Here is a 13,886-nt window from a genome sequence, read left to right on the forward strand (position 1 = left end):
GAGCCCAACATAACTTCTTTCGAAAGGGTTAACTGCAGTAACAGCTTTGTCCGCCGATCTGAAACACGAATAAAATATTGCCTCATAAAGAATTTGAACTCGTGGCATTCACCTTCACAGCCAGGGCTAATTGCCCAGCTTCTAATATTTCAGAATTGTTGTATACATACTTATTATCTGTGCTTTATCAGTACACCTGACAATCTCATACTCGACACTAGGCTACCAGACTCTCATTGCTTCCAATGTGATTAAAACCCACAACTTTTGGCTTTGTTGACTGAAACTTTACCAGTTGTGCCAATGGACCATCTTGCCATATTTTGGAATAATTGGGCAGCAGGTTGTTACACCTGACAATATCTAGACAGGGTACTAGCATACTTATAAGACAACATTCCTTTCTTTGCTTAGCTGCTGCTCTTACGTTGGAAAGAGTGGAGAGGGACGGCAAGATGTTTCTATCGGAAAGAATTGTGACAAGTTTGGAATAGTGGTACATGAGCTTGGGCATGTGGTCGGCTTCTGGCACGAACATACGAGACCAGACCGAGATGAGTACATAGACATCATTATGGAAAATGTTATGATTGGTAAGCAAACGTGTCTATGAGTTTGTGCAATTGCACTTTGTGCAATTTTTAAATATAATTGTGAGTCAGAATTTAGAGGCTAAATAGCTAGACGTCAGAATCAATAGATTTATCGGTGTGCAATTCGTAGATTTATTGATGCTCAATTCATAGTTTTATTGTTATGGAACAATGATTAATATTTGACATTTGGAGACAAATAAGTTTTTTTAAATGTAAACAGTACTTAAAAGAGGCACAGTAGTGGCAAAGTTCACACGTTTTGCAAAACTCATTCTAGGGCAGACAGGTATATTTTAATCAGTGATTCCGCTGTGGAACAATTTGTATCTCATGCTCGCACATAAGTAGTAACACAAGTAAATGACAAACGCAAAGTACAGCGATCTTTTAATACTTCATGATTCAGTCTTCTCCGCTTTGGTCCTTATCGGAGTTAAAAAATAATCATTCAAAATGTTAAAAAACTAAATAAAACAACAAAAATATGTACATAAAAACATAAATATCGCTCATACCTTAGCCCAGAGAGATCCCTTTGCATGTGTAACTGTGATAGCGATCGTTGTGGTTCTATGTGGGAGAAGGGGGTGGCGCGCTGGTCTCGTTTCACAGAGAAAAATGAGGAATTCCTGTACAGCAGTATAGCTATGTAGCTGGCTATCTACTTGACTAACTGAAAGACTTGAATACTAGGGTAAAAATTTGTACTAGATAGCTTTCTTTTGTTGGAGAATTTTATAGTTATATTATTTTAAAATAGCCTAATAATTATCACAAAAACTATTTCTAGTATCACTATAATCATAGTTGTTATTTATTATTGAAACTATTTTATGAGAATGTATTGCTAAGAAATTAACTTCTATTACATGCTGCTGTCTGTCAAGACCAGGAATATTATACTGTTATTGCATTATTTTGAAAGTCATCAAAGTTCAAGGTTACTTAAATTTTTTTTATATCCATCAAATTTGTTTAGCTATTATAAAAATTTTACCTGCTAAATTTTCCATTGTTAGCTTCTCCAAAAGTATATAAACAGCCAATTTTTAAAACTTGTTCATGGAATGTACTTATATAAAATAAGGCGTAAACAGATCTAAAAACTTAACATTGCATAAAGGGCCAACCGGACAAATCTCAAACTACATGTAGTTTTGACATAGATTAGAATATGCAAAATTTATTATTGTCGACTGCATAAATTTCGTAAAATTCTTGTCACACTTTTGTTAAGCTTTAAACTGTTAGGAAAATTATTATTATGCGATCGAACCATATTTAAAAAAAGTGTTTATAAGAGAAAATATAGCTAAAAGACTGAGGATTGTCAAATCACAAAATTTGTTATCTATCTTACCATTCACATCGCCTCAATCAGTTTTTTTCTTTCACAACACAAAATAATACGAGACAATAGAATTGTTTCATATCCCTTCTCGCCTAAGAGTAGTACTGAAGCAAATGTCATGAAACATCTCAGAGTGAGTAAGGAGTCAAACACACTTTTCGGTAAAAACAAACTACTTAGATTCTGTGTAAAAAGCGTGGACAATCCTATCCAACTCTCCAGACTTTGGTCAACTGATCTAAAAATAGAAAGAGTTAAAGGAACAGAGCACTTGAGACGTTTAAGAACTTGACTCAACAACCTTTGTCAAATAGTTATTCAGGTGTTGGAACAATATCCATTTTGATATTATATTGTTGACCCAAGGGGTCTGAGATTAATCACAGCCTGTAACAACAACATACACTCGAGTCACAATACAGTCTCTTTATTCTTGACTGATTTGATACGCGGAGAAATTGCTTACCTCTTATGTAATTAATTATTATGGTCGTGATTTTGGACTTGTTTTTAACAGAACAAAAGCATTAAGTTAAATAACATCATATTTTGATTTTGAAGCTTTTTGGCACGAGTCAGCCGTTCCTAGATTCCTTTTAGACACGCATTGTAAAACATCAGAACAATCGCTTAACGGTCATACACACTTAACCACTGACACGCACCTGCCTGAACCTTAGGGATGGGCTACAGTGAGTGTACTGCTTACATAATTATGACTGACTGCCTTTACCTCTGGGAGTACCTGCTTCTACCCGTTACTTGTGTCTGATCTTTAATCACACTTGTCAGCCTCCCATTCTCTATCCACTACCATATGTGATGTGTAAGTGACACGAGTAGAGGGTAGGAGTAGAATGTATGTGTATAGGTATGTGTATAGGTATGTGTATAGGTGTGTGTATAGGTATGCGTATAGGTATGCGTATAGGTATGTGTATAGGTGTGTGTATAGGTGTGTGTATAGGTATGTGTATAGGTATGCGTATAGGTATGCGTATAGGTATGCGTATAGGTATGTGTATAGGTGTGTGTATAGGTGTGTGCATAGCTATGTATATAGGTTTGCGTAGGAACTATGCATAGGAATAGGCAGAGGGCTATGCATAGGGAGTATGCGCATGCATAAAATATTTAAATGCTTCTCAATTGTAGAAGAATTACTGTTTATTTTTGATGATACGATTGAGTACACGATGGTGCGTGATAACCAAGTCGGGTCAGCAGTGTTGACAGTGGCTAAGTTCATGCCTTTTACTTCATCTTGTAAAACTGTAGTCTGAAATATCTACTTATAGCTAATGTTTGTAGGCTACGAAAGTTTTTGTATAACGAACAGTTTTGGTGAATAGTAACTTTTTTTTCTTATTCGGGTCATTTTTTGATCAGTAGATTAATCATTTGTCAACAGTATATCAATGGATCAGTGTACAGAAGATAACTCCGCGTTTAAAGATGCTCATCGGCCTAAACGACTGCTCTTTGAGTACCCCAATTCAATCATTTTTCACCTGAACTCCATTCCATTATATCATTTCAATAGATGATTTTTTCAAATCTTTGCATCTTCTCTCTTTATCTATGCCAAATGCTTATTTTACTTCAACTAAAGGTTTTAAGAGCTTTCATGGTTTTACATGAATCCTCATTTTTTACATGACAGTTACAAGTTTTCACCTCATTTCAACTTATGTGATATGAACAAATTACATATAGCATCCAACAATTATTTTGAAAACTTATTTGCTAGCTGCTTTAACAATCTTCTACCTAATATTCGTTCTCTTTGCAGAGAAAGTCATTTTAAACACTATTTGTCAAACTGTTTATTTGACTTTAGTGGGTAACTGTTGCCTTATTTTGTTATATTGTTGTTGCATGGCATAATTTGAAAAAACATCTCTATTTGAAATGAAATTATTGCCAATAAAGCAATATATATACTCTAGAAGAATATGTGCATAGGGAATTTGAACGGCCTTTCACATGCTTTTATAATAAGATTTAAAACGCAATGTTTTTGTTTTAGGACAACATTACAACTTCAACGAGATGCCTGAAGGGGAAGTAGACTCTTTGGGGGAGGAGTACGATTATGAGTCAATCATGCACTATGCAAGGAACACCTTCTCAAGAGGTTTGAGTATGACCTGTAAAAAATTTCCAGATATGTTTAGTTTACTGCTGTCTACAACCATCACATCACCAAAGCTCTCCTCGCTAGAATATAGCTACTGCTGACCTACTCATATAGAGACTGCTGACCTACTCATATAGATACTGCTGGCCTACTCATATAGAGACTGCTGGCCTACTCATATAGATACTGCTGACCTACTCATATAGCTACTGCTGACCTACTCACATAGCTACTGCTGACTCACTCATATAAAGACTACTGACCTACTCATATAGCTACTGCTGACCTACTCACATAGATACTACTGACCTACTCATATAGATACTGCTGACCTACTCATATAGATACTACAGACCTACTAATATAGATACTGCTGACATATCAATGTGAACTTCAGGTCACATTGATATGAGATGTGAAATATCGGTTTTATTGTGAAATTATTTTATAACATTCGATCTGCAAGAACCAAATAAAACTACATTGTTGAGAAATAAAACTTTACATGGTAAAAATTTATGGTTGAAATTATATACTGTAAAACCTCTATTCATAAGTATGGGTGCTCTATTTTTCAGCCCTTCTAATAGTGGCATTCTATTAGAGGTGCCGTTCAAATAAAGGGTGGTAGTGTATTTTTAGTCTTTAGTTTAAGTCGAAGTCTTTTTGGTGCATCACAAGTTTTTTACTACAACTTTTGCTCTGCATGACCAAATTTTATTTGACAATTTTTGTCTACCTTTTATGGAAAGAACCTTAATATTTTCTCCAACCTGTTTGCTCCAAGAGCACAAGCTACCAATAATGTATAGTCTTGTCTATGTCTAGTTATGAATAGGTGTATGCTACTACAGGTCCATATGATGACACAATAGTACCAAAGAAAAAACTCCCCAATGGAAATCCGGTAGAGATTGGACAGCGGTTGAAGCTTAGCCCAGGAGACATTGTTCAAGCTAACAAGCTTTACTCTTGCACAAGTAAGACTTACCCTACGGTTGAGATCATATTTCTAGAACTCTAGCCTACTGTATCATACACTATGTTTTCAATGCGTTGTTAATCCGCAAGATGGAAACAACCAAAACCTGCAAGTCAAGTGAGTCTAGTTACTCCCTAATTTTTACCAAATGTTTCATGATGGAAAAAAACACTTACGAAGGACGCTCAAGAAAATGTCACGCAATTTATTCCACTTTTAAGCATTTCCCACGCTTCGGTTGTTCCAATTTCAAAAATATGCTGATAATTGAGACAGAAGTAGGCCACTAGAAAATATGACGCAGAATTCCTTATATTTTTTAACAGAGCGCCCGCATTAATACGCAATGTGCGAATGTCTATCGAAATACTTATTGCATGGTAATTTAACGTGGGCACAATTTCAAATCGTCATCATCCACACCATGGAAACAGCTACTTTCACATGAAATAAGCAACAGTATTCCGGAATCATTACACACATGGTTCAGTTGATTTCAATTTCATAGCATGGTGATTTTTAAATAAAGCCGGGGAAACTACTCTTGGAATGTTTTTTTAGCTAACATTGCAGTCACACATCACGTGACATTAATCGATTCCGATATTTGCTTCGCAAGTTGAAGTTGTCGTATGTGGAAAAAATATTCTTATAAGATTATATTGTATTTTGTTTAATTTGTTTTGAAACCAAAAAAAAACAAATATGAATACTTCAAATAATTACATATAACATCACAATAAATGTGTTGTACATAGCAATATAAAAAGTTTACAAACATAAATTAAATGTAAAATCTAAATTAATGAAGCACAAATCAGTAATAAGAGGTTTATGTTCTCATTATTTTAGAAACACATTAGCATAAGTGTAGGCTCAGCAATGCATAAGCTCAATATATGGTGAGTGATAAAAATGCGATAACTTACACTAGATATAGTGTAAATAAACTCAAGTTCTGTATCAATATTATTAGGTTATTGCTATTGTTATTATTATTATTGATGGACAGAAGTTTAGGTTCAGCGGTAATAGATTCAGTGGTAAAGTGGGTGTAAAATACATGTCATGACTTATTTTAACTTATTAAATTATTGAAACTTATTATTAACTTATTACCGTAAGTCCTTATGCTCAAACCAAGCGGTTTGACGTTGGGTGCGGCTTCTGGTGCAAGGTCATAGACCGTGGCTAAAGCCAAGTTTTTAAAACTTACGTGGGGCTTAGGGCGGCTTCTCGATAAATGCGGTCTTTGCACAGTTCCGCGCTATAGCCATAGAATCGCAGTCATGATACACTTTTATGTACGGGTTTTGGTGACCTACTCGTTTATTTTCAAGGTCATGTTTATGGAATACTTTAGGCTAAAGAAGAATTTATCGCTCTAATTCGATATGAATTCGTGACGCACGAGTGAGAGACAAGCGGTTGGGAGCGTGTTAATACCTGCTGACATCGAAGCAAATAAAAATCTAGCTGAGACAAGGCAAGTAAGTTCTTGATGCAAGGGTTCAGGAATTTTAATTCGAACTTGGAAGTAAAAGAAATTTTTTTTCACGTGTACTGATGTAGCCTGTTTATTTATTCAAGAGGACGGGGGGGGGGTATAGTGAAACCCGCTTCAACACTTTCGCTTCCGGAAGGGTCAAGGATGACAAAACCTCAGTCATTAGTTGTGGGCTGCAGGCATATGCGGCTTGTTAGTAAGGGCGACTAGATACCGCAGGCGGCTTGTTGGAGGATTATTTTTTCTTTCGTGAGTCATCTGTTTTTGAGCATAAGTCGCGCGGCTTGAGCATGAGGACTTACGGTAAATATGTTTTAATTAACTATATTTATGTTTTTCGTTATGTTCAAGCTCTGTTTGAAAGTCCTGCCGATTTTTTACTTACAAAATTGTAATACTTTGAGGCAAGTTTTACGTGAAGGTTCAGATTAAATATATTAAATATAAACCTATTAAGTAAGAACTACAAAAGCATGTCAGAAGCGGCGATTGCAAAGCAGCAACTTCATAGCTGCCACCTGTAGAAGCCCTGCTTAGCATGAATTGACTGGGTAAACGAGAGAGCCTAGTTTTAGTAAAGCCACTTAAGAGGCTCAGTTATGTTATTACTTATTACTCTTACAGGCTGGAGTCGGTTAGGGTGTGGGAGGAGGTGCTGCGCTTCATGCAGCTGTCTAAAGCAAGGTTGTTATAATTGCTTGCACCTAGATTGGTAGGAGTTTGGACTTACTAGTCTAAAACAATGACCTGAGACATTGAAGCAATTATCTGAGACATCGGGCAGCGTCACTTCCTAGGCCATGACGCTGTTTGTCCTCATTCCATATTCCTTTGAGATATTAGCCGATGTCAATAGATTATCATCTCCTGTCATGACTACGCTGACACTAAAAATGCTGCCAAATCTAAGGACGCCCATCATATTCTTCTACTCATTAGGCAATTTTAGGCCCGTTACAGATGTTTGACCTTTGATCCTAATTCATTATGCAAGGCAGATATCCGCTACGTGACATCGTTATAGAGCAATATTTAAGGCAGCCTATTGTTTGTTACAAAAACATTTTCTAGTAGACTAAAATCATTCATGTAGTTGTTATATATTATTGTAACTATTTTATGAGAATGTATTGCTAATAAATTAAATCTATTACATGCTGTTGTCTATGAATACATGTACAAGCAACATTATACTATATTACAAGCAACATTATACTATATTACAAGCAATATTATACTATATTACAAGCAATATTATATTATATTACAAGCAATATTATACTATATTACAAGCAATATTATATTATATTACAAGCAATATTATATTATATTACAAGCAATATTATATTACAAGCCTTATTATATTATATTACAAGCAATATTATATTATATTACAAGCAATATTATATTACAAGCCTTATTATATTATATTACAAGCAATATTATATTATATTACAAGCAATATTATATTACAAGCAATATTATATTACAAGCAATATTATGTTATATTACAAGCAATATTATATTACAAGCAATATTATATTATATTACAAGCAATATTATATTACAAGCCTTATTATATTATATTACAAGCAATATTATATTATATTACAAGCAATATTATATTACAAGCAATATTATATTACAAGCAATATTATGTTATATTACAAGCAATATTATATTACAAGCAATATTATATTATATTACAAGCAATATTATATTATATTACAAGCAACATTATACTATATTACAAGCAATATTATATTACAAGCAATATTATATTACAAGCAATATTATGTTATATTACAAGCAATATTATATTACAAGCAATATTATATTATATTACAAGCATTATTATATTATATTACAAGCAATATTATATTATATCACAAGCAATATTATATTATATTATAAGCAATATTATATTACAAGCAATATTATATTACAAGCAATATTATATTATATTACAAGCAATATTATATTATAAGCAATATTATATTACAAGCAATATTATATTATATTACAAGCAATATTATGTTATTATTGCTTTAGTTTGAAAGTCAGCAAAGTTCCATTTTACTTAAAGTTTTGTTGTGTTTTTAACAAATTAATTGAACTATTATAACAATAGCACATGTATGCTACATCTTCCATTGTTAGCTTTTCTAAAAATATGCTAAAAGCCCTTTTTTCAAAACTATTTTAGCATGCTTTTCCTGTATTTTCTTTAGTTTGTGGAAGAACCTTACAAGAGCCAAGTGGCCAGTTCTCTTCACCAACAGCTACCAATAATGTTCAGCACTGCCAATGGAGGATCTCAGCCACACACGGAGAAAAGATCTACCTCAACATAACATCTCTTAACATCCCAGGGGAAGACTGTGAAGAGAGTTACCTGGAGATCAGAGACGGCCACTATAGCCTTAGTCCTCTTATAGGTCAGTCTGGTGTAACCACGGTGGGAAACTGACTCCCTCGGGTAGTCCTTTTTCTTCTCTGCTTAAGATCGTTTGCTAAAATCAGTTGGCTTTTGGAAACGTTACAGATGAACTTCCACAAAGGTTTTAAGAGATTTTACAAGAAAGTGTCAGTATTTTTTATCATTTGTGATTGTTTCGGATGTTTGAGGTAATCTGGCTGCCAGGATGTTCCAAGATTAAAATCCATAAAACTTGATTGCTTTTAAAACGCAAAAATCATCGTGCGAAATGACATCACTAGTTGTCATTGCTGCGATAGCTGATATCGGCCATATCATTCGAGTTGCATAGTTACGCATTTCTATTATGTCGGTCTCTTTGCAACTATAGGGTCATAATCACACTCTCTGTTGATCTGAGCGTTTCAACCGCAATCAAGTTTGATCGATTTTAATCTTGAAACGTGTTGGCAGTCAGACCATCTCAAACATAAAAAACGATCGCAAGGGATACAAAATATCGATACTTTCTGATAAAATCAACTAAAATTTTGTGAAGTTCATCTTCAATATATCTTTTGAATAGCTTTAATATAAATATAAAATACAATACAATATACAATAATACAATAATAATACAATATACCTTTAATACAATATACCTTTTTGTACCTCATGTTTCTCATATATAGTGCTTGTCTAAAATCAATTCAATGAAGAAAAGTAAAGTGGAATATTAAAAATATTACCAAGCCGGACTATGAACAAAATAACTAGGTAACAAAACAATTTCAAGCTTAACTTCTATGCTGAACTTTTTAAACCAGACCACCGTGTGGATCCACCGTGTGGCCAAATGGTTATTTGGTCACACGGTGGATCCACATCTGTATTTTACATCTTACATTTTACATCCAGATTATACTTTTTGAGAAGTTACCAATTCTACATTGAATTTTTTTTCATTTTATTTGGTGCGTAAAAGAATCAGTTTCGGGAAACCCATAGCATAAATTTTTTGATTTCATTTTGCAACATGCTCAGGTCTCAAGAACATGGAAATGTGTCTTGTCTTATAAACTTAATCAGGAGTTTGAAGGAGGAGACGCCAAAACACATTGAAGGCATTAAAATGTTTGTAGATTTTTACTGTTTCTCTAACAGTAAAAGGTTGACTGTTTACCTCACTGAGTATCTTTGATGTTTGTGTTAAAGGATTATCCCTGATTCTCTGGGCTGTAAACAACCACTTACCCTTTCTTGCCTTATCTGAGATTTGATCAATGAAAGATTGTGAAAGATAACCACCCTTTCTTACAAATGTTTAATAATATAACAATTAATATAACATATAATAATCGTAGAAAGCAATAGTGGGCCATTTTGTGATTGCTCAGCCTTGCTCTAAGGCCCCCAGATACTTGATATGATACATTATAATGAGCAGGAAGTGGATTTTGCCTAATGAATACGTATGAGCCAAGGCCCGTCCCTAAGGATGTCTGCCAACTTCTGCATTATAATAGCCCTCATTCTCTTTGTCATAATAGTATCTTTTTTGTATTTTGTCAGGAAGGTACTGTGGAAGTAGCCTGCCAGCTACGCTCGTGTCTTCGGAGAGTCGACTATGGATAGAATATAAATCTTCACAAGGCGTTATGTCAGCCTTCAGTGCCGAGTATGAAGGTATTAAAAGGACAACGCTTTGTTTTGCAACGCATTGCGCGTGCACACCCCTCAGGATATATGATAGACTATGAGTGTGTGTTATAGCCTGTGAATATATACCATAGCCTGTGATAGCATGTGGTCATCTGTGAGCATATGTTATAGCCTGAGAGCATATGTAATAGTCTGTGAGGGTGAGAATGCGAGTGAGTGGCGGGTGAGAATATTTTAAAGCCTGGAGCACATACGAAAGCCTTTGATCCCATGTAGTAGCATGTTAGCCTATATGACAAGCTGAGAGCATAGGCCATAGCCTTTGCATGCAGGTCATAGCGTGGGAGCGCATGTGGTAGTCTCTGAGCGCATGCGATAGTCTGGGAGCGAATACGATAACATGAACTTTTACGTATATGATGAGCATATCCGAATTGAAGAATATAATGGCATGAAAGGTTTTGTTCTATCTAGTTTGTGGGCTGCGTTCAATAAATGAAATTGAATTTTTAGATATGCAAAATGCAGTGTTTACTTTAGGCTAAACGCAGGCTCAAACAGTCGGCCGCAAATGTAAGTGGAAATTAGCTCCATCAACTGACTCCTGTTTAGAATTAAGCGATTTTACTAAACTATAAAAATAGAATCTAGAAAACTTGTCTTCAAGTTTCAGAATTTCAAACAGGCAATAATAAAACACTTAAAATATGTTTGGCTACTCATTACAGAAATGCTAAGTAATAATTGTGACTTCCTAGGGTTGCATTTAGATATTGTGTCAGTGACTTTTAGATCAACGTAAAACATATTGAAGATATTTGAACGTTAGTTTACGATAATGGAAAATGTCGAGTCGCACTGTTTAACATTCACCCTAAGAACAGCTTCGTCATTAACATTTAATAGTGGTCCATGGTATATGCGAGCTTCCCTAGTTACTTGTAGGCACTGGTTGAATGTGTCCTGTAGACATAACACTCAGAATCAGTGAGATTTCACTTTAAAATTTCATTTGTAAGAGAATGTGTTGTCAGACAGAAAGTCCATTAGTTAAAGTAATAGTGTACACATTATATATTTACTAGCTGTGCCACCCGGCGTTGCCCGGGTAATGGAAAAGTCTTTGGACAGAAAATTGATTTGTATTTAACATACAACAACATTTGCCATTCTAACTTTCAAACTACATATCATGAGAAAAGTGTTTTGTCTTATAAACAATGAGAAGTAGTGAGAGTTTTGCTACTAACCAGTTTAACAATGTGAGCGAACAGCTTCTCGTGACGTTATGCTATGACCCGACCCGCCGTCATACGCAAAGCAGTTAGGTATTTGCTCTCATATAATGACTTATATTGGCAAGCTAGCAGTTTGATTTGTGTAGTCTAGTGGGTAAGGCGTCAGACAGGTGAACGGTAGTGTCCAAGATTGAATCTTCTTTGATATGGAATATTTATTCCCAGATTTTAAGATCTACAGCCGGACAATCAACCCTACAAGTGACAAACTTTGAGAAATATATAGATACACCTATTACATACATTATCTTTTTTTTTATTTTATCATTGTTGCATGGCATACTTTGAACAACATTTCTATTTGAAATGAAACTGTTGCCAATAAAGTAATATATATTATACATTTATCTAGTTTATTAATGTAAGAGCCATTTTGTAACAATAACCTCAATGTCTATCTTAATGTTGTTTTAGTACAAAGTAGTCAGAATAACACTTCTGTTCTGAGCAGGTCAGCAGAAAATTTTTGGTTCCGATTTTCTGTCATATATTTTCTGACACTTCCTTACTAAATATTAATAGAAATATTCGCTTTTAAAAATATTCGATTTAATTTATTTGCGCATATGTTTATCTAAAATAAACATTAATATAATAAAACAGCTAATTTTTTTGGAATGTTCTAAAAATTACTGGTGAATACTATTTTGGTTTCTCATTACTGCGAAAGAGTTATACAAGAACTTAATTTGTAATTTGGAATATTCCCATAATTTTTAGCTGTGTGCGGAGGCTTGATCGAAAAAGAACAAGGCTTCTTGTCCAGCCCTAATTACCCAGACGACTATCGACCCAACAAGGACTGCATCTGGAAAATTCAAGTTCCTGAGAGCTTTACAGTCGCAGTTGAATTTCAGTCATTTGAGGTGAGAGAGAGAGAGAGAGAGAGAGAGGGGGAGGGTGAGAGGGAGAGGGAGAGATTAGGTGAGAGAGTGTAAGGGAGAGAGAGGGAGAGATGGAGGGAGGGAGGGAGAGAGGGTGATAGGGAGAGTGTGAGGGAGAGTGAGAGAGTGAGAGAGTGAGAGAGTGAGAGAGAGAGAGTGAGCTTTACAGTCGCAGTTGAATTTCAGTCATTTGAGGTGAGAGAGAGAGAGAGAGAGAGAGGGAGGGTGAGAGGGAGAGGGAGAGATTAGGTGAGAGAGTGTAAGGGAGTGAGAGAGTGAGAGAGTGAGAGAGTGAGAGAGTGAGAGTGAGAGTGAGAGAGAGAGAGAGAGAGAGAGAGTGAGAGTGAGAGAGAGAGCTGTTGTGGCTGATGCAAGAACATTCAATCATATCCCATCTTATTTCCCTTTGGGAATGTTTTGAAAGATTAAATACTCTGGATAATCCTGATTAACTTAAAACTGTTGTATCAGCGAGTGTTACACTAAATGCCCACCGAATGACATAAATTTCTATGCTCTGCAGCTTGATTGGGTACGGAAAGTAGTAATTAATTTTCATAAAGAAAGAAGCTCAAAACAATCCTCTAATTTACGCCAATTGCAGCACCGGCTTACCCGGTTCGAACCACCCTAAACAGTGTTGACAACATTCATGATCCCCAGGCATCTCTTGCTCAAATCTACATATCTCCATGATAGTAATCCGGTTGCACTTGTACGATTTTAGAGTAATTTTACTAAAATATTTGGGCATTGGTCACTTTGGGAGACAAAGAAAGGAGTGGTAGTTGACTTGAAACTAAAAGTACTACACTAAACTTTAATTATAGTAGCTCAAACTGAAAAATAAATAGACGAAGATAAGCAGTAGAATGCGAAAAAAGATTTTCTGCTGGGTGGATTTGATCCTTCTTCACTTGTACACAAAATCTGAAGCACTACTCATTGCACCATCTCTCTATGGATTTGTATCGAAACAGAGTTTTTAAATTTTGAAGACGTCATTCTCCAACAGTACTACGATGCTCCATTTAATTCAGAAGAGCA

The 13,886-nt window shown here is 35.0% G+C and overlaps 1 protein-coding gene across 1 annotated transcript in view; it reads left to right on the top strand.

Moving 5' to 3' along the window:
- LOC137385849 (bone morphogenetic protein 1-like) overlaps positions 1 to 13,886 on the top strand; it is a 33,877-nt gene that overhangs the window by 9,567 nt on the left and 10,424 nt on the right. The window contains exons 5-10 of the mRNA XM_068072423.1: positions 415 to 593; positions 3,977 to 4,084; positions 4,942 to 5,067; positions 8,808 to 9,014; positions 10,568 to 10,681; positions 12,676 to 12,821. Of these exons, the coding sequence (XP_067928524.1) occupies positions 415 to 593; positions 3,977 to 4,084; positions 4,942 to 5,067; positions 8,808 to 9,014; positions 10,568 to 10,681; positions 12,676 to 12,821 (880 nt within the window). The remainder of the gene's footprint in view (positions 1 to 414; positions 594 to 3,976; positions 4,085 to 4,941; positions 5,068 to 8,807; positions 9,015 to 10,567; positions 10,682 to 12,675; positions 12,822 to 13,886) is intronic.

Source organism: Watersipora subatra, chromosome 1, assembly GCF_963576615.1.
Source record: "Watersipora subatra chromosome 1, tzWatSuba1.1, whole genome shotgun sequence".
NCBI lineage: Eukaryota > Metazoa > Bryozoa > Gymnolaemata > Cheilostomatida > Watersiporidae > Watersipora > Watersipora subatra.